The following is a 22,008-nucleotide window of genomic DNA, read 5'->3' as shown; positions in this document are numbered from 1 at the left end:
CTTACGCTCAGGGAATGGGTTGTTGTCTGTATGCAGCCAGTGTCGCTGAGCTTTGCAATAGCTGACGTTGTTTCCCATGAAAGTGCATAATAATATAAATCCTTAGTTATTTTAAATAGACAGATGCAATAAAGATGTTGACACATTCAAAGCATTGCACCATCATGCTTTAGCTTGCAATTATTTCCAGCATCACTCCCTAGATGGGTTTTAAAATTAGAACGATAATACAATAAAATGTGTGAAATATGTGAAAGAAAAATGAGTTTATTAATTTCGCAACAAAGACACAGACATTTTGAACAAAAATAGTTTAATGGTTATTGTACATACCCGCCATGGTCATTGACAATTAAGTCACAATAACTGACAGAGGTACAATTGTTTCTTCCGATTCAAATAATAAAAAGTATTATACCATAATATTCAATACATTCAAAGGCTTTATCGTACATAATACGCAAGACTTTGTACACACCTGAACTATGTTGTGTGGTGCATTTTGGGCCACAAAAATATGAAGGTACCCCGACAGTTTCTCCTTCATGCTGGCAGTCATGAATATACTCTTCCAAGACAAAGAGATCAGTAATCTATTCAAACATCCCTATTCCCTAAACGTCCTTGTTTACTCTATCTGTAAACTCTGTGCCAGTCAAGTTACTTCACAGTTTGTGCTTTCTGTAAGTGCAGTGACATATTGTGCTATTGTCCCTACTTTCCCAGCGATTCAAGAATTCAATGAGGATTTAAAAAAAGAAGAAGAATAGGAGCAGTTAACATTCTATACTGCATTATTGTGTCCCTAATTCAGTAACATGTACATGTTTGTGCTAATATGTTGTGCCTCCAGAATTTCATTAAGGCTCTATTCCACCCATATCACGAAAATGTAGTGCTAAAGCCCAACAAAAATGTAAATGCAATGTTCCCGTGTTGACAGAGATGGCATTCATGGTAAACTCTGGATATGTCGGCTCAATCAGAAATTACCTTCACATTTCTAATGCTAAATCTGTAATGCTTCAGCGATACGGATTGTAATAGTGCCATTAGGTGTTTTGTTTTTGTTTGTTTTTTGGCTTGAACTGGTCTGGCTTGGGGTCAGAAAAGGTTTGGACTGGGGTAGGGAAGCTTAGATCTGTACTTGCGGTAATTGCTCATTCGAAAGAGAAAAGACCCTTCAATATCCACTTATGATGCTCACAACATGACAAAAGTATACATCAGTAGCAAAATTGTCATGTTGGCTGAATGTTGATAATCACATTTCTGGCATGGTACCTGTACAAACAATAAAAAAAACATCAAATGTAATCACAGAATATAATGGTTTTAAATGTATGGAAACCGGTAGATTTCATAAAGGCATGGTTTGACATGCCTTTATGTATACAGGACATTGGGTATCAATACAAGCAACTAACTTGTGTGACATCAATCTTAAAGCAACACATCAGATATCATATCAGAAATCCACTTTGCACAAACGTGCTTCAAAGTGTAATCTGTCGAATAAATAAGTTAATTATTTGAAAATGTTTCAAAGTGAATTTGAGAATGGGATATAACTGTGTTCCAAACAATGGATTTAAAATTGATTGTAGCAATAGAGTGCACAACTAGATGTTAAAATCTTAATTGTTATCATGAGTGCAATCATGTCAAAGGGAAATTAAGGTAGTTTACAGAATGCGTGGTGTGAGTTACCTGAATAAAATAATGGGTTTATCACAGATTGATGGCCATTGTTCAATCAACTTAGGTAACCAGTAGCTAGTTCCTTCAACTACACTGAGTTAAAGACATACCGTCAGTTAAAGTGGGGGTTAATAGTTATATAATTCATAAATCAAATATGAAATAATCTTTAGTTCGATGAAGACCGTTTTAAGACAAAGCAGGGTATTGTACGTATTATCAAAGATGATTGTCTAGAGAACATACCAACACATATATGACTTTTGTTAATAGAAATAGATTTTCCTTTTTAGCTTAATTCAGGCCTATTGAATACTGTGCAAAATAGGTTAAAACATATGAAATGTAAAAAAGGTTAGTTTAGGAAAAATGTGAAAAAGTTTGAAAGTAAACTATATCACTGAAAAGTGGAATTGAATTGCTGGAGAGAATACAAAGAGACAATACAGTAAGAAAATGCATTTAAAATACAAAATATGTACACCGACGCAATTCGCATAAACCCCTACTTTACCAAGAGTCATGGAACTCTGTAACAAAAGCAACAATGATTGTAAACATGTAATGTTCCAACTAAAACATTTACTCAGTCATCCTTTGTTGTTTCGACTTCTTCAGCTACTTCAGCTGACTCCTTCTCTTCACGTTCTTCTGGAACAGACATAAAAATCTTCTGGCAGAACAGAGTAAAGATCTCTGAAAATAGAAAAACATACATTTCACATGAGTTATTTTCTGGTAGTCTAAAACTGAAGGCCAGATTTAATTTGCAGGAATGGAAAGATTGCATGTCGAAACGTGTAAATGTGACTATTTTAAATTACCTTAAACTGTATGATTGTTTTTCTTTCAAACCCTTATTTACTTTGTATGTTCAATTTAATTTGGGAATAAACATGCAAACTTTGCATTTGAATAAAAACTTCATACAAATCTATTTAGACACAAATACGTGCAAAAACAAAAACGCCATTTTCAAAAAAACAAAAACAAAAAAACAAAACAGGAACAAAATCATTGGCCTTGACTTTGCAGTACTGTACATACAGACAGAATGTAAGAGTTAAATGTATATCCAGCTCACCTAAGATCTTCTTTACAATGTGGGGCTTCTTCCACTTGTACCCCAGAAGATAGGCGGGGATACCAGTGAGGATGATCCCACTGCCAATCAGGCACTCGAAGGGAGCTGCCCAGAACGACACCACGATCATGAAGACACAGCCCAGCACAAACACCACAGGGACCACCAACCAAATCTGCCAGGGAAAATAAGATAATGTATTAATGTACAGAAACCCAATGGTTACTGGATGAAACAAAAATGAGCTCAGCTTCATATCACTTCAAACATTCTATCGCGCTGTGGATGGAAAAATATATTTTCAACTTCCTGCAGGAACATAATATTTTAATTGAGTAGGGCAAGGGCCGGTCCTTGCCATTCTGCCGCTATAGATGAGGCCAAAAAATGCCACCCCCCACAAAACTAGAATAGTCCCAGTCAGCAAAATTAAGTTGAAAATACATGTACGTGTATTTTCCAGACGTTCAATTTAGTTTCTGAATGAAAGGTGAAAAGTGTATTTATTGGATTTTACCCCCTTTTTCTCCCCAATTTCATAGTATCCAATTATTAGTAGTTACTATTGCTCATTGCTACAACTCCCGTACGGGCTCGGGAGAGACGAAGCTCGAAAGTCATGCGTCCTCCGAAACACAACCCAACCAAGCCGCACTGTTCTTAACACAGCCCGCATCCAACCCGGAAGCCAGCCGCTCCAATGTGTCAGAGGAAACACCGTACACCTGGCAACCTTGGTTAGCGTGCCCTGCGCCCGGCCTGCCACAGGAGTCGCTGGTGCGCGATGAGACAAGGATATCCCTACCGGCCAAACCCTCCCTAACCCGGACGACGCTAGGCCAATTATGCGTCGCCCCACGGGCCTCCCAGTCGCGGCGAACCCAGAGTCTCTGGTGGCACAGCTAGCGCTGCGATAAAATATATATTTTCTGGAAATAAAAAAAATATGTATTTTTCGGATGTTGAAATTAGGTTCATTTTCAGTTCTGAATGAAAGTTGAAAATACTTTTTTTTCCCGGATGATAAAAATAATTATTTTACAGATATTGAAAATATGTATTTCCCGGACGTTGACATCAAGCTAATTGTTGGTTCTGAATGAAAGTTGAAAATCATGAATTTGTAAACGTCCATGTTTGGGCCACATCAAGACGTTTATGATTTGGTCCGGACCAGACCAAAAACCAATGTCCGTGGATGTGGAAATCAAGGCCAGTCCAGAACTGCACCAAAAAAAGAAGTCCAAAAGGTATTGGCATTCCTGATGCCTGTGACTAATCAATTTGGCTATTTAAGCTCTAAATATCAGCTACCCAACTTTATCAGGAGTTATCGCGAGCCTATTTGCAATGTGGTTACACAGCGTGAAATGCAGAAGTATTTTCTTTTTCACTATGATCAGCTTGTCAAAAATGGACAGATTCAAACTTGAATCCACTGACAATGGGTTGAAACTCCTGGACAACAGCTGTGATTGTCCATTATATATTGTCCATTTCTCTTTGACCTATCCTGTTTTTATGATATTTTGTTTGATAACATGACAGCACATTTTTTATTTGATTGAGAGCAATTTAGGTTAGGCTATTTGATGGGAGAATCCTCCACGATGTAAAAAGTGTCCATCTCCATTACATTGTCATACATTTTATCTCCAGCTGCAGAAAAGGCCACATACTCTTTGTACCATATCCTATATTTGCTACTTTATGTTAGATAATTTTTTTTAATGGAACGTTGGTGGAGCGCTGCAGAGATGTGTCTCTCCAACCGCACGCTGGAGAGGCACGCTGGGAATGGACAAGCAAAATATATTGAGCCCCTTCCTTTGACAAAGTGGGTACTGCTTATCAGAAGGTGGCATCGCTGAAGTTGGAGACTTTTATCTCCCTCACCAACTTTAAACATCTGCTATCTGAGCAGCTAACCGATCGCTGCAGCTGTACATAGTCCATCGGTAAATAGCCCACCCAATTTACCTACCTCATCCCCATACTGTTTTTATTTATTTACTTTTCTGCTCTTTTGCACACCAGTATCTCTACCTGCACATGACCATCTGATCATTTATCACTCCAGTGTTAATCTGCTAAATTGTAATTATTCGCCTACCTCCTCATGCCTTTTGCACACAATGTATATAGACTCTTTTTTTCTACTGTGTTATTGACTTGTTTATTGTTTACTCCATGTGTAACTCTGTGTTGTTGTCTGTTCACACTGCTATGCTTTATCTTGGACAGGTCGCAGTTGTAAATGAGAACTTGTTCTCAACTAGCCTACCTGGTAAAATAAAGGTGAAATAAAATAAAATAAATTAAATCACCGTTTACCCAAAAAGCCCATATGCCACTGGTTGAGAGAAATTGTCATTGTTTTTGGGCAGAATTATGTGAGGTTTTATGTGTTGTTGTTGGAGGTGCTTCTTCTTCAGTTTAGCTGTTGATCCGTTTTTTCAATGTATTTTCAACTTCTTGTGGTCATAGAGCTGTGTACAGAAACAGTACCTTGATGGGCCTCCTGAGCTCTGGCTTGGTCCAGCGGAGCCACAGCAAGCCGGCGATCGCCATGCCCACACACAACCAGGTAAAGAAGCTGAACAGGTTGATAACCGAGAAGATGTCCTTGGACAGGGCGTAAAGCATGGACAGGAAACACTGCAGGGAGAGGAATCATATATACAGTGCCTTGCGAAAGTATTCGGCCCCCTTGAACTTTGCGACCTTTTGCCACATTTCAGGCTTCAAACATAAAGATATAAAACTGTATTTTTTTGTGAAGAATCAACAACAAGTGGGACACAATCATGAAGTGGAACGACATTTATTGGATATTTTTTTATACTTTTTTAACAAATCAAAAACTGAAAAATTGGGCGTGCAAAATTATTCAGCCCCTTTACTTTCAGTGCAGCAAACTCTCTCCAGAAGTTCAGTGAGGATCTCTGAATGATCCAATGTTGACCTAAATGACTAATGATGATAAATACAATCCACCTGTGTGTAATCAAGTCTCCGTATAAATGCACCTGCACTGTGATAGTCTCAGAGGTCCGTTAAAAGCACAGAGAGCATCATGAAGAACAAGGAACACACCAGGCAGGTCCGAGATACTGTTGTGAAGAAGTTTAAAGCCGGATTTGGATACAAAATGATTTCCCAAGCTTTAACCATCCCAAGGAGCACTGTGCAAGCGATAATATTGAAATGGAAGGAGTATCAGACCACTGCAAATCTACCAAGACCTGACCGTCCCTCTAAACTTTCAGCTCATACAAGGAGAAGACTGATCAGAGATGCAGCCAAGAGGCCCATGATCACTCTGGATGAACTGCAGAGATCTACAGCTGAGGTGGGAGACTCTGTCCATAGGACAACAATCAGTCGTATATTGCACAAATCTGGCCTTTATGGAAGTGGCAAGAAGAAAGCCATTTCTTAAAGATATCCATAAAAAGTGTTGTTTAAAGTTTGCCACAAGCCACCTGAGAACACAAAACATGTGGAAGAAGGTGCTCTGGTCAGATGAAACCAAAATTGAACTTTTTGGCAACAATGCAAAACGTTATGTTTGGCGTAAAAGCAACACAGCTGAACACACCATCCCCACTGTCAAACATGGTGGTGGCAGCATCATGGTTTGGGCTTGCTTTTCTTCAGCAGGGACAGGGAAGATGGTTAAAATTGATGGGAAGATGGATGGAGCCAAATACAGGACCATTCTGGAAGAAAACCTGATGGAGTCTGCAAAAGACCTGAGACTGGGACGGAGATTTGTCTTCCAACAAGACAATAATCCAAAACATAAAGCAAAATCTACAATGGAATGGTTCAAAAATAAACATATCCAGGTGTTAGAATGGCCAAGTCAAAGTCCAGACCTGAATCCAATCGACAATCTGTGGAAAGAACTGAAAACTGCTGTTCACAAATGCTCTCCATCCAACCTCACTGAGCTCGAGCTGTTTTGCAAGGAGGAATGGGAAAAAAGGTCAGTCTCTCGATGTGCAAAACTGATAGAGACATACCCCAAGCGACTTACAGCTGTAATCGCAGCAAAAGGTGGCGCTACAAAGTATTAATTTAAGGGGGCTGAATAATTTTGCACGCCCAATTTTTCAGTTTTTGATTTGTTAAAAAAGTTTGAAATATCCAATAAATGTCGTTCCACTTCATGATTGTGTCCCACTTGTTGTTGATTCTTCACAAAAAATACAGTTTTATATCTTTATGTTTGAAGCCTGAAATGTGGCAAAAGGTCGCAAAGTTCAAGGGGGCCGAATACTTTCGCAATGCACTGTAGACATTGTGCTCACGTATTAACCCGAATTTCTCATTTCATTTTGTGATAGCTAATTGCCTTCTCCAGCTGCATAAGTACGTAGACTATACATTTGCCTTTACTCCACACCCAACTTTTTTTCAGCAAAAGGTTACCATTGAAATGCAGTAAATGTACCACTTTATTGATACATTTTTTTTATTGTAATGGGAATAACTACTATTCAGTTACTATGTACGATGTTGAGATGTACTGTATCTACAAATAATAATCTGTGCAAGATTGACTTGAGTAGATGACTATGATTATAACTTTGCCCAATTCTGGGTTCTGAAATGTAAAATTCTGTCTAACCAAGGATGGCATTACATTTGAGATCAATTCAGGGACCAATGGCAGTACTCACTGTGAAAATTAGGGAGGGCACTGGGGTGAAGAGGTCAGTGTGGACCAATCCCAGTGCAGCAGGGAGCTGACCCTCTCGAGCGCCAGCATAAAACAGCCTATAAGAAGAGGCAGATGAACCCTGATGATTAAGTGTTCTACAGTTGTGCAGCATTTTGATAAAATCTCTAGGCTTTAAGTATCAAAGGACTGAATTAAAAACACACAGATACACACACTCTTTGTCAAGTTATCTGTGTGTTGATTAGATACAGACCGTGCCGAGGTGAACAGACTTCCGTTGACAGCTCCGAAGCAGGACAGGCCCACGAAGACAGGGATGAGCCAGGACATCACACCAAGATGGTATTCCCCAAAGATCTGCAATGGGAAAGCACTACCATTGAATACTCTCATTCCAATTCAACATCTCAATGTACTATCTTTACCATTATTATGCTGTCTGTTACCTTTTTGTTAGCAAAATAAATGGCAGGAACTTAGGTAATATGAGCTCACTGTTATCCTGCTCCAAAACGTGATCTTTAATAAAGCCATCCTTACCACAGCTACTGCCTCGGACTCAACAATCACACTCGGGGGGATAGTGGTGAAGTAGGCCAGGTTGGTCAGTACGTACACCACGGTCACAATGGGCATGGAGATAATGATGGACAGGGGCAGGTTTCTGGAAACAAGGTCATCAATTAAAGATCATGTTATTTGGGGCACTCATAATGTGTCAGCCAATCACATTTGAGGTTCAGAGTCAACAGTGTGATTTGATCTAATATTTGTGTTTAAATTCATGCAATTTTATGACTGTATTCAATGTGATTACATTATATGAGTGTGACATTTGATAAACACTGTACAATCCTCAACAAAACCTTAATCACACATAAGTCACCTCTCTGGATTGATCATTTCCTCTGTCACGTAATTCAGGTAATTCCTAAAGGAGAGGAAACAGAACATGATGCATTATATTCCAACAAAAACAGTTGAAGTTGGAAGTTTACATACACCTTAGCCAAATACATTTAAACTCAGTTTTTCACAATTCCTGACATTTAATCCTAGTAAAAATGTCCTGTCGTAAGTCAGTTAGGATCACCACTATATTTTAAGAATATGAAATGTCAGAATAATAGCAGAAAGAATGATTTATTTCAGCTTTTATTTCTTTCATCACATTCCCAATGGGTCAGAGGTTTACATATACTCAGTTAGTATTTGGTAGCATTGCCTTCAAATTGTTTAACTTGGGTCAAACGTTTTGTGTAGCCTTCCAGAAGCTTCCCACAATAAGTTAGGTGAATTTTGTCCCGTTCCTCCTGACAGAGCTGGTGTAACCGAGTCAGGTTTTGGAGGCCTCCTTGCTCGCACACGCTTTTTCAGTTCTGCCCACAAATTTTCTATAGGATTTAGGTCAGGTCTTTGTGATGGCCACTCCAATACCTTGACTTTGTTGTCATTAAGCCATTATGCCACAACTTTGGAAGTATGGTTGGGGTCATTGTCCATTTGGAAGACCCATTTGTGAAAAAGCTTTAACTTCCTGACTGATGTCTTGAGGTGTTGCTTCAATACAACAATTGTCCTACCATCTATTATGTGAAGTGCACCAGTCCCTCCTGCAGCAAAGCACCCCCACAACATGATGCTGCCACCCCCATGCTTCACTGTTGGGATGGTGTTCTTCAGCTTGCAAGCCTCCCTCTTTTTCATCGAAACATAATGATGGTCATTATGGCCAAACAATTATATTTTTATTTCATCAGACCAGAGGACATTTCTCCAAAAAGTACTATCTTTGTTCACGTACAGTTGCAAACCGTAGTCTGGCTATTTTATGGCGGTTTTGGAGCAGTGGCTTCTTCCTTGCTGAGCGGCCTTTCTGTCACAACTTCCACCGAAGTCGGCTCCTCTCCTTGTTCGGGCAGCGTTCGGCGATCGACGTCACCGGCTTTCTAGCCATCGCCTCTCCATTTCTCATATTCCATTGGTTTTGTCTTGTTCCATTACACACCTAGTTTTTATTCCACAATTACTGCATGTATTTATTCCTCTGTTTCCCCTCCATGTCTTTGTGTGTAATTGTTTGTTTGTTATGTGGATTATTGTCAGGCGCTTTACTTTTGCCATGTTCCATGTTTTTGGCACGTTATTGTTTTAATGTGCTGTATTTTGTAGAATGGAATTAAAGTGCACCTGTTCACTACACTCTGCTCTCCTGCACCTGACTTCACCTCCCGTACACACCCTTGACACTTTCAGGTTATGTCGATATAGGACTTGTTTTACTGTGGATATAGATACTTTTGTACCTGTTTTCCCCAGCATCTTCACAACGTCCTTTGCTGTTGTTCTGGGATTGATTTGCACTTTTCGCACCAAAGGACGTCCATCTCTATGGGGCAGGACGCATCTCCTTCCTGAGCGGTATGACGGCTGAGTGGTCCCATGGTGTTTATACTTGCGTACTATTGTTGTCCAGAGGAAAATGGTACCTTTAGGCGTTTGGAAATTGCTCCCAAGGATGAACCAGACTTGTGGTCTGCAATTGTTTTTTGAGGTCTTGGCTGATTTCTTTTGATTTTCCCATGATGTCAAGTTTGAAGGAAATTTTGAAATACATCCACAGGTACACGTCCAATTGACTCAAATTATGTCAATAAGCCTATCAGAAGCTTCTAAAGCCATGACATAATTTTCTGGAATTTTCCAAGCTGGTACAAGGCACAATCAACTTATTGTATGTAAACTTCTGACCAACCTGAATTGTGATACAGTGAATTACAAGTGAAATAATCAGTCTGTAAGCAATTGTTGGAAAAATGTCTTGTGTCATGCACAAAGTAGATGTCCTACCTGACTTGCCAAAGCTATAGTTTGTTAACAAGAAATTTGTGTGGTTGAAAAACTATTTTTTATGACTCCAATCTAAGTGTATGTAAACTTCCGACGTCAACTGTACATTACAGCATCTAATATTAGATCCGTTTAGATTAGTTGCGTAGCATCATCCATCTATAGGCTACACACTGGAATTATATCCATAGTACATAACAAGCATCCTGTGAACAGTTTGTGTCCACATTCTGATTGTGTAGGTAGACAGTCAAAACACATGCTGTCACTGTTGTCACAATGTAATAGACATGTTTTTAATACCATGTGTAGACGCATTGAACCCTGGATCAATTGTGATCAGATCATCTTGATTAACAAAAGTCATATGATAATTTAACACTACGCACAAAATAGAAGCAAACGGAAGCAAACTATTTTAAATTGTCCAATAAGAAGTGCTTGTTTACACTTTCCATTGCATATGGCTTTGAAACATTTTGTTATTTTGGAACCTAATACGACTCAGGTGTAAACGTGCCCTGTGTGGTGTTGCAAAGGCCTTACCATCCACCAAAAGCAAAGAGTCCACTGTATAGAGCCAACACAATGTTGTCGACTCCCCATTGGCTGCCTTCAAATGCTAATTCTGGTGTCAGGTATGGCACATCACCTGTTTAGACACAGACAAGAAAGCAGCATTAGATGTCACTACTTGGCAAAAGGGACTGACTCCAACGAACAATGAACTGAGAATATAAACAGTATATTGAATGCATGTATGTTTGCTGCATGGAATATGGTAGACACACACGTGTACACACGCACACGTGAGCGTTTTAATATGAAGCCATATAAAGTCACAATTGTTGTGATAATTTGGCCCAATATGTTATGCCTTTGCACACTTGCTATGTATGACTACATTTGACTGATAGAGATGACATTTTGAAAAATGAAAGAAAATAGCTTTTTTTTTTACATGGGCTGCACCCTCCAAACACCTAACCCTGGGTTAGTCCATCTGCCATTGATGTGCTGAGAATATAATAATGTTTGGGAGTTGACATTTTAAAATGAGGAGGGAGACCTTTTTGAAGATAACAAATGTCTATCCACTCAATTATTCACATAATATCCAGGCCAGCGAAAAGCCTACTATAGAGGCCTACATCAGAAAGGGAACATGCTGTCAGGATTGGAAAATGGAAAATGTTTGTTTTCTAATCCTTATTGACCATGTTGGAATAAATGAACGTAATCTCTAGAGGCAAACAATGAGACTCCTATGAGTTGTGGCTATTTGTTGTCATCCAGGCCTACATCAAAGGTGCAGTGGTGATAAGATGAAAATTGGGTTTACAACACTGCAAAATGGCAATCTCATCAAGATTTTTTTTAAATAGTTGTGTTGATTTTGAACTCAACAAGGTAATCTACATGCCAAATGATCCGCCCATGCGGTAAGATCATTTATCTTTGGGAAATATTTACTTTGCTTATTTTCAGGCATATATTGGGAGAAAAGTGGGGTAAAATATACTAACTTGCTTTGTAACAGAAACCACATGTCCTTGACTCCTAAAATGATAAATGTGGGTACAATGACACATTGACATATTAGAAGTGAAGAGGGGAGCTGGACCCCATCCGTATGCAGTGCTGATTGCTGATCTCTCTATCACTGCTCTCTTGTGGTCACAATATATCTGTACAATGTAAAGCTATGAGTCTTTCCTTCACCTTGTCCTGTCTCTCCTACTCTAGAATCTACATGAGAGGTAGAATATGCTAGAGAGAGAAAACTGAAACAGACACCCCTTCTCTTCAGACGGCAGAGCGTTCATTTTTCCCTGTCCTCCACTCAATCTTAAGAATCGCACAGCACAAGGAACAAGCTCATTGGCTAGTTATTTTTTTAAATATAATTTTTAATTTTTCTCTCTACATTGTTGGGAATGGATTTGGGAACAGCATTTCACTGTTAGTCTACACCTGCTGTTTACAAAGCATGTGACAAATAAGATTTGATTTGATTGATTTGTTTTAGTTTCCATGGCAACCCATTCTTGTGGTAGCGGGACCAGATGTAGTAGGGAGAAAAGGTGGCTGCACAATGTATGTTGGATGGGTGGGTTGTCTTTAAATACAAAGCTATTTTGCTAGGAATTCATGAGGGTGCAGATGGTTTAGCTATATCGCAGACAGTAGGCTATGAAATTTAAAAATAATTTTCAGCTTCACTTTAGTATTTTATAGAGATGGTTGCAAAAACACTGGATAATACACATGACTAGCTAAGCCGTGGTGAAATATGTATAACAAGCACGAACCTATAGACAGGATGAGAGGATGTGTCAGACGTGTTTCTGACTTACCCACAGACACCGGTACATGTGTGTGCACTGGGTGTGTGAACTTACCGGTTCCGATCTGAATGAAGCCGAAGATGATGATGATGATCAGGGCCAGGAGCTTGGACACAGTGAACAAGTCCTGGACCTTGGTGGCAGCCCGCACGCTGATGCAGTTCACAAAGGTCAACGATGCTGACCGAGCGAAACACAGGGTAGAACATGATTGACCCTCGACTGTAAATTGCATATGTTTATGTTTTTTATTATTTTATTAATGCATTTTTGTTGTTTAAAAATAAATATACAGCAGACGTGAGAGAACATCAGTGGGGGAAAACAGTCCCTTAAAAAAAGACATAAGGGAGGCCAGCAAAATAGTAATTGAGTGAATACAGAAGTAGTGGAGCTACTGCAGCTGGCTAAGAAACACCTGTTTGGTTGATGTGTGTTGCAGTACGTGTCAGTATTTGTATAGTTCACTAATAATATTTTTTTAAGTATTATTTCTGCAATATACAGGCACCCCGATTCCGGAGGTAGTGATGGTTATACTCACTGAGGCAGAGACAAGCGATGAGCTTTGCGGCACTATCGGGCACACTGCAGTTTGGGTAGAGGGGTTTGAGCAGGTAGGTGGCGAACACCAATGACACCACGTACTGGGAGGACGGCCTGATGATCAGCATCTCCACCCACAGCTTGAGGAAGGCAGCCAGCTCACCGTACACCTACAATACAACTTCATTTGTCCAGCTGCAAACAACAGAGTTTTGGCTTCTGCTTGTTTCTCAAGCCCCGCAGATAGCACACAGACACAGACACACACAAACACAACCCCCAACACAACCACCCCACCCCCACACACACACCTCCAGGATATAGGTGTAGTCTCCGCCCGACTTGGTAATGGTGGTACCCAGCTCGGCATAGCATAGGGCGCCCATGGTGGACACCACACCACACACGGCCCACACCACTAGCGAAAGACCGGCCGAGCCCGCCTCCTTAACCACCCCGGTGGGTGTGATGAAGATGCCCGAGCCGATGATGGTGCCAATGATCATGCCCACACCGTTAAAGAGCGTGATGCTGCGCTTCAGTTCAATCTTGGCGCCTGCTGCCTTGGCTGGGGAGGAGGCCTCTGCGGTAGGGGTGGTGGCTTCCATGGCATCAGCAGCCGTAGGGGTGGGGGTGGATGGGTAGGGAGGCTTGAATGGAAGCTTGTCCAGCGACGGAGGCTGGTCAGTGTTGTCCGGAGCCGCCTCAGCTGCAGGATGAGGGGGAAAGGTTGAGGGAGGAGGGGATGACAGGGTGGGAAAGAGGGGGACAAGGTAGAGTTCATTAAAAGTGATTGCTGGCACTCTCCTCTCGATGATAGTTCAGGAGTTGAGCAGCACATTGACTTTACATGGCCCTGTATTGTAAATAGACTGAACAGACAGGGAATGAATTGATAAGCTATGCCATGAAGGGAAAGTAGGATTATGCAAGCACCATGACTTCTATTGGATGCTTACGAAAATCTGTGGTTTATAACACAGATGCCATCAGATGAATGCCAAGTTGACTAATACCACTCCAGTGCATCTTCGAACCTGTTAACTTTTTATGGCTGGGGGGCAGTATTGAGTAGCTTGGATGAATAAGGTGCCTAAAGTAAACGGCCTGCTCCTTAGTCTCAGTTTATAATATATCCATTTTATTATTGGTATTGGATAGAAAACACTCTAACATTTCTAAAACTGTTTGAATGATGTCTGTGAGTATAACAGGCAAAATCCTGAGTTGAAATCTAAACAGGAAGTCAGAAATCTGAGCTTTGTATGTATTCACCAGAGTCCCCAATGAAATCCCCTTGAGGTATGAATGATGTTGCACTGCCTAGGGGTTCAACTAGATGTCAACCATCAATAGAAATTATAATGAGACTTCTATGATGTTGTGGGAGTGAATGATAGCAGAATCAGTCAAGTGTCTGGCAGTCAGCCATTTTCTGATCATGTTTATTCCTCGTGGTAGTCACTTGCATTCCATTGCTCACGAAGACAAGAAGGAGTACTCCGGTTGGAACTTTATTGAAGCTATATGTTAAAACCATCCTAATGATTGATTCTGTACTTAGTTTGAAATGTTTCTTAGACGGTAATATCACTTTTTGAAGTTTTTGTTCGATATCATGCTGACCATAATTAGTGTTTGGATATGCATACCAAACGCGCTAACAAAAGAAGGTATTTGGACATAAACAACAGACATTTTCGAACAAAACAAACATTTATTGTGGACCTGGGATTCCTGTAGTGCTTTCTGATGTAGATCATCAAAGGTAAGGGAATATTTATCATGTCATTTCTTTTTATGTTGACGCCATCTTTGCGGCTGTGGTGTTTTTACTTTTGAGCGCCGTCTCAGATTATTGCATGCGTTTCTTTTTCCGTAATTAAAAAAAAAAATCTGACACAGCGGTTGCATTAAGGAGAGGTTTATCTATAATTCCATGTGTATAAATTGTATTATCATCTACATTTATGATGAGTATTTCTGTTGAATGATGTGGCTATGCAAAATCACTGGATGTTTTTGGAACTAGTGAATCTAATACGCCAATGTAAACTCAGATTTTCTGATATAAATATGAACTTTATCAAACAAAACATGCATGTATTGTGTAACATGAAGTCCTATGAGTGTCATCTGATGAAGATTATCAAAGGTTAGTGATTCATTTTATCTCTATATGTGCTTTTTCTCTCTCTCTCTTTTGGCTGGTAAAATTGGCTGTTTATTTTAATGAGTTGTTGGTGACAACAACATTATCGTTTGAAGTGCTTTCCCCGTGAATCCAATTTGAAATCGGACACTGTGGTGGGATTAACAAGAATACTACCTTGAAAACGTTATAAGATAAATGTATGTTTGAGGAATTTTAATTATGAGATTTCTGTTGTTTTGAATATGGCGCCCTGTACTATCATTGGTTGTTGTTATATTGCTCCCAGTAACCGGATCTCAGCCATAAGAAACCAAGACAGACCAGACCTCATTAACGCATTAATGCAGAAATGTTGAGTGTTTGTCTGTGTGTGTATGTATATGTGTGTGCATATATATATATATATATATGTATATATATATATATATATATATATACACAGTGGGGAGAACAAGTATTTGATACACTGCCGATATGGCAGTTCTTCCTACTTACAAAGCATGTAGAGGTCTGTAATTTTTATCATTAGGTACACTTCCACTGAGAGAGACTGAATCTAAAACAAAAATCCAGAAAATCACATTGTATGATTTTTAAGTAATTATATGCATATACAGTGCCTTGCGAAAGTATTCGGCCCCCTTGAATGCGACCTTTTGCCACATTTCAGGCTTCAAACATAAAGATATAAAACTGTATTTCTTTGTGAAGAATCAACAACAAGTGGGACACAATCATGAAGTGGAACGACATTTATTGGATATTTCAAACTTTTTTAACAAATCAAAAACTGAAAAATTGGGCGTGCAAAATTATTCAGCCCCTTTACTTTCAGTGCAGCAAACTCTCGCCAGAAGTTCAGTGAGGATCTCTGAATGATCCAATGTTGACCTAAATGACTAATGATGATAAATATAATCCACCTGTGTGTAATCAAGTCTCCGTATAAATGCACCTGCACTGTGATAGTCTCAGAGGTCCGTTAAAAGCGCAGAGAGCATCATGAAGAACAAGGAACACACCAGGCAGGTCCGAGATACTGTTGTGAAGAAGTTTAAAGCCGGATTTGGATACAAAAAGATTTCCCAAGCTTTAAACATCCCAAGGAGCACTGTGCAAGCGATAATATTGAAATGGAAGGAGTATCAGACCACTGCAAATCTACCAAGACCTGGCCGTCCCTCTAAACTTTCAGCTCATACAAGGAGAAGACTGATCAGAGATGCAGCCAAGAGGCCCATGATCACTCTGGATGAACTGCAGAGATCTACAGCTGAGGTGGGAGACTCTGTCCATAGGACAACAATCAGTCGTATATTGCACAAATCTGGCCTTTATGGAAGAGTGGCAAGAAGAAAGCCATTTCTTAAAGATATCCATAAAAAGTGTAATTTAAAGTTTGCAACAAGCCACCTGGGAGACACACCAAATATGTGGAAGAAGGTGCTCTGGTCAGATGAAACCAAAATTGAACTTTTTGGCAACAATGCAAAACGTTATGTTTGGCGTAAAAGCAACACAGCTGAACACGCCATCCCCACTGTCAAACATTGTGGTGGCAGCATCATGGTTTGGGCCTGCTTTTCTTCAGCAGGGACAGGGAAGATGGTTAAAATTGATGGGAAGATGGATGGAGCCAAATACAGGACCATTCTGGAAGAAAACCTGATGGAGTCTGCAAAAGACCTGAGACTGGGATGAAGATTTGTCTTCCAACAAGACAATGATCCAAAACATAAAGCAAAATCTACAATGGAATGGTTCAAAAATAAACATATCCAGGTGTTAGAATGGCCAAGTCAAAGTCCAGACCTGAATCCAATCGAGAATCTGTGGAAAGAACTGAAAACTGCTGTTCACAAATGCTCTCCATCCAACCTCACTGAGCTCGAGCTGTTTTGCAAGGAGGAATGGGAAAAAATGTCAGTCTCTCGATGTGCAAAACTGATAGAGACATACCCCAAGCGACTTACAGCTGTAATCGCAGCAAAAGGTGGCGCTACAAAGTATTAACTTAAGGGGGCTGAATAATTTTGCACGCCCAATTTTTCAGTTTTTGATTTGTTAAAAAAGTTTGAAATATCCAATAAATGTCGTTCCACTTCATGATTGTGTCCCACTTGTTGTTGATTCTTCACAAAAAAATACAGTTTCATATCTTTATGTTTGAAGCCTGAAATGTGGCAAAAGGTCGCAAAGTTCAAGGGGGCCAAATACTTTCGCAAGGCACTGTATATGCATTTTATTGCATGATATAAGTATTTGATACGTCAGAAAAGCAGAACTTAATATTTGGTACAGAAACCTTTGTTTGCAATTACAGAGATCATACGTTTCCTGTAGTTCTGACCAGGTTTGCACACACTGCAGCAGGGATTTTGGCTGTCGCTGGGCAATACGGACTTTCAGCCCCCTCCAAAGATTTTCTATTGGGTTCAGGTCTGGAGACTGGCTAGGCCACTCCAGGATCTTGAGATGCTTCTTACAGAGCCACTCCTTAGTTGCCCTGTCTGTGTGCTTCGGGTCGTTGTCATGCTGGAAGACCCAGTCACGACCCATCTTCAATGCTCTTACTGAGGGAAGGAGGTTGTTGGCCAAGATCTGGCGATACATGGCCCCATCCATCCTCCCCTCAATTTGGTGCAGTCATCCTGTCCCCTTTGCAGAAAAGCATCCTCAAAGAAAAAAAAAGCTATATTTTTGTCTCATCAGACCACATGATCTTCTCCCATTCCTCCTCTGGATCATCCAGATGGTCATTGGCAAACTTCGGACGGGCCGGGACATGCGCTGGCTTGAGCAGGGGGACCTTGCGTGCGCTGCAGGATTTTAATCAATGACGGCTTAGTGTGTTACTAATGGTTTTCTTTGAGACTGTGGTCCCAGCTCTCTTCAGGTCATTGACCAGGTCCTGCCGTGTAGTTCTGGGCTGATCCCTCACCTTCCTCATGATCATTGATGCCCCACGAAGTGAGATCTTGCATGGAGCCCCAGACCGAGGGTGATTCACAGTCATCTTGAACTTCTTCCATTTTCTAATAACAGTTGTTGGCTTCTCACCAAGCTGCATACCTATTGTCCTGTAGCCCATCCCAGCCTTGTGCAGGTCTACAATTTAACCATGATGTCCTTACACAGCTCTCTGGTCTTGGCCATTGTGGAGAGGTTGGAGTCTGTTTGATTGAGTGTGTGGACAGGTTTATTTTATACAGGTAACGAGTTCAAACAGGTGCAGTTAATACAGGTAATGAGTGGCGAACAGGAGGGATTCTTAAAGAAAAACTAACAGGTCTGTGAGAGACGGAATTCTTACTGGTTGGTAGGTGATCAAATACTTATGTTGTGCAATAAAATGCAAAGTAATTACTTAAAAATCATACAATGTGATTTTCGTTTTAGATTCCGTCTCTCACAGTTGAAGTGTACCTATGATAAAAAATTATAGACCTACATGCTTTGTAAGTAGGAAAACCTTCAAAATCGGCAGTGTTTCAAATATTTGTTCTCCCCACTGTATATATGTGTGTGTGTGTGTGTGTGTGTGTGTGTGTGTGTGTGTGTGTGTATAAGCGCTGTCTTAGGCCTTTCAGACAGATCAATTTCACAAGTCAAAACATATCCCCACTCTTAACCTCTCACTAGCCCTGTAACAAATCACATCATTAGAAAACTCTAGCTAACCCCATACCACCTCAAGATGCCTTAAAGCTGTGCATGACCAAATACATATACAGTACATGAACATCCATATATAAATGCATGCATTGCTGCACCAGATTATGCAGTAGCCTGAGCATCTGATGCAACTCTGCACCATGTGGTATCTAGGCTAGGCTAATGTATGTGTGTGTGTGTGTGTGTGTGTGTGTGTGTGTGTATGTGTGTGTGTGTGTGTGTGTGTGTGTGTGTGTGTGTGTGTGTGTGTGTGGTGTGTGTGTGTGTTTACGTGTGTGTGTCGTGCGGGAGCGGTGTACCTACCCTCCATCTTCTCCTGGCCCTCGGTTGCCGTCTTCAAGCTCTCCTGGCTGTTCCATGGTGTCAGCTCCGGCTCTGCCATCCTGTTGTTCGTTTGGCCCCCTTATCTCTTTTACCCTTCCTTTTTTGCTCTCTTCCTCCTAGCTAGGCTTCCCTACAGTCTCTCTTTCTCACACACACCCTCCCTCTGTTTCTCTCCTCCTCCCTCGTTTTCTCCTGCACACTATATCTCGTCCCGCTTGTCTCCCTCTCTCCAGTTTGATAGTGAGTGCAGGAGAGGTAGCAGCAGACCTAGTGTGGTGCCTGATGTGGTGATGGTGATGCTGCCACCTAGCCTACGCCCACTTCTGATGAATGATGGGAGAGATAGAGAGCTCAGCAAGAGAGGGAGGAACTAGGTCATTGTCAGCTTTTGGAGGGACTGCAGCCATGTGACAAATCGTTTTGTGCCGTGTGTGAGGCAACGATGTGTGTGTGGCTGTGTGCTTTGATGCGAGCGTGACACACGGACAAAGAATGCAAAAAGCTCCGGCACGCCACCTAGTGGCCATGACAGGGAAGTACATTTTCTTTGTTCTCTCTCCCATGCTGAAAGATGACTGGGGGAATAGAATGGGTCATATAGAATGCATCAGATCTAAAAAAGCCTCAGCCCCAAAAAGCCATCTTGGATGTCACTCTCCAAATATATACAGAGAGTACCGCATTTCCCTTGGGATACAATCCTTCCAGGAGGCTACCCTTTGACCACCACTAGGCCTAATTAATGACTGCAAGTCATACTATCCAATAACGATTCTATGGAAGTAACTACAACTTTTTAGCCCTCATATCTGGATATGTGTGATTGAATATGAAGTTGAAACCCTGCATGGCTGTCATTCTAAGTCATCAACTTATGTATCGGACGTATTTCCACTAGATGGAACTCTTACATATGCATATGGGAGAGATAAAGTGGTTATGGCTTGTGAATTCTTGCTGCCCATTCCTGTTTGATACATACAGAACATTTGTTCTAAGCTGACTGCACAAGTGTTCTTCTAAACCAGTAGTGCATTTTCATAAAAGTGCATTCTGAGAATGAGCCATGTTCTTTTAATGCGCTAGTTTTACTTGCATACCTATCACACTGCCAAAGGTCACCTGTGAGTACCAAGCTCCGATTCATGATGGAACATCTCATCTACAGATGGTAATGCATGGACAGGTTGTATAACATAAAAGGTAAAGGTGATAAGAATGAATCTATTAAACCAATATATCTCAAATAAGGAAAATAAGGAAATTACTGTACATGACATCTTATCGGCGATGAGGGCCAGATCCAAGATGTCTTTAGCAGGAACCCAGCACCTCTCCTCGTATTTCAACTCGGGATCTGCCATTTCGGGTAGAGTCTCCCCGGGTTCATTGGTCCTTTTCCCATCTCCAGAATCCTGAGTTCCACTGCTGTCCGTCTTGTGTTACCCCGTACCCTCCGTATTCACCCTATCTTCCATGTGTCTAGGATTAAGCCTGTGTCTGCCCAATGTGGTAGCGGGGAGCAAGGGTCCGGCAATGGTCCGCTCGTCGACGTACCTGGAGTTGGTCTTGAGAATAGCCGCCCTGGCTCTTCTCCAGGTACGTCAACAGCGGCGGACAAACAACTGGGACGAGGATATGCTGACCTCCTGCTTTTGTTCAGGGAAGAGTTGAGGCTGATACCCCATGGAGCGCTCGAAAGGGAAAAGTCCCATGGCAGAACTGGGAAGAGTGTCCCGGGCATACTCCACCCAGACCAGTTGACGGCTCCAGATAGTGGGGTTGGTTGAGACCGTTTAGGGTGGTCTCCAGCTCTTGGTTTGCTCGCTCCGACTGACCGTTAGTTTGGGGATGGAATCCAGATGACAGGCTGGCCGATGACCCAATAAGGATGCACAATTCCTTACAGAACTGAGACGAGAACGCCGTTCGGAGACCATGTCTACCAGGAGTCCATGGATCCGGAAGACCATAAGCCATAAGCTGGGCCGTCTCCTTGGCAGAAGGTAGTTTGGGGAGAGGGATGAAATGGGCGGTCTTGGAGAACCGGTTGACTACCGTTAGAATGACAGTGTTGCCATCAGACGGAGGGGAGCCCAGTGACAAAGTCCAGAGATATGAGACCAGGGACGATGAGGAACCGGTAGTGGCTGCAGGAGGCCAGAAGGAGCTTGCTGTGGAGTCTTGTTTTGAGCACACATAGTGCATGCGGTGACAAAGGCAGAGACATCGGGGACCAATGTGGGCCACCGAAGGAAGGCTAGTGACCGGAATGGGTTAAGGACAAACAGCCAGTTAGCCAGGCCCCCTTCAGATCCAGGCTGGGAGTGCTGCGCCTCGCAAACCAGATTCTCAATACCCAAATCCACAGTGGCAGCAAGGCATGAGGCAGGGAGAATGGTTTCGGAAGTCGAGGGTGTGGCAGAGGAACTGTATAGGCGGGAGAGCGCATCACGCTTCACATTTTTAGACCCAGGACGGTAGAAAATGGTAAAGTTGAATCTGGTAAACAGAAGGGCTTACCGGGCCTGCCTTGAGTTGAGGCGCTTGGCTAAACAGAGATACTCCAAGTAAGTATGGTCGGTCCAGACCAGGAATGGCTGTTCTGCTCCTTCCAGCCAGTGCCTCCACTCCT

At 41.5% G+C, this 22,008-nt stretch overlaps 1 protein-coding gene across 1 annotated transcript; it reads right to left on the bottom strand.

Moving 5' to 3' along the window:
• Nucleotides 1–296: 296 nt before the first annotated feature.
• On the bottom strand, nt 297–19,849 carry LOC110491824 (large neutral amino acids transporter small subunit 1). The gene is made up of 12 exons (XM_021565613.3): nt 19,353–19,849; nt 13,531–13,928; nt 13,218–13,389; nt 12,728–12,853; nt 10,872–10,977; nt 8,362–8,406; nt 8,016–8,139; nt 7,729–7,832; nt 7,474–7,570; nt 5,294–5,443; nt 2,786–2,960; nt 297–2,397 (listed from the first exon to the last, which is right to left on the bottom strand). The coding sequence occupies exons 1-12, from the start codon at nt 19,429–19,431 to the stop codon at nt 2,288–2,290; spliced, it is 1,686 nt and encodes a 561-aa protein (XP_021421288.2). The 5' UTR covers nt 19,432–19,849; the 3' UTR covers nt 297–2,287.
• Between the last annotated feature and the right edge of the window lie 2,159 nt (nt 19,850–22,008).

This window comes from Oncorhynchus mykiss, chromosome 16 (assembly GCF_057628025.1).
Source record: "Oncorhynchus mykiss isolate SJ-2025 chromosome 16, ASM5762802v1, whole genome shotgun sequence".
Classification (NCBI taxonomy): Eukaryota; Metazoa; Chordata; class Actinopteri; order Salmoniformes; family Salmonidae; genus Oncorhynchus; species Oncorhynchus mykiss.
This window is presented reverse-complemented; position numbering and strand designations above follow the sequence as displayed.

Coding starts and splice junctions, on each gene's coding strand:
- LOC110491824 (XM_021565613.3), bottom strand. CDS start 19,431: ATGGCAGAGCCGGAGCTGACACCATGGAACAGCCAGGAGAGCTTGAAG. Junction 12,854..13,217: donor CATCGCTTGTCTCTGCCTCA/GTGAGTATAACC, acceptor TCGCTCGGTCAG/CATCGTTGACCTTTGTGAAC. Junction 7,833..8,015: donor AGTCCGAGGCAGTAGCTGTG/GTAAGGATGGCT, acceptor TTCCCATTGCAG/ATCTTTGGGGAATACCATCT.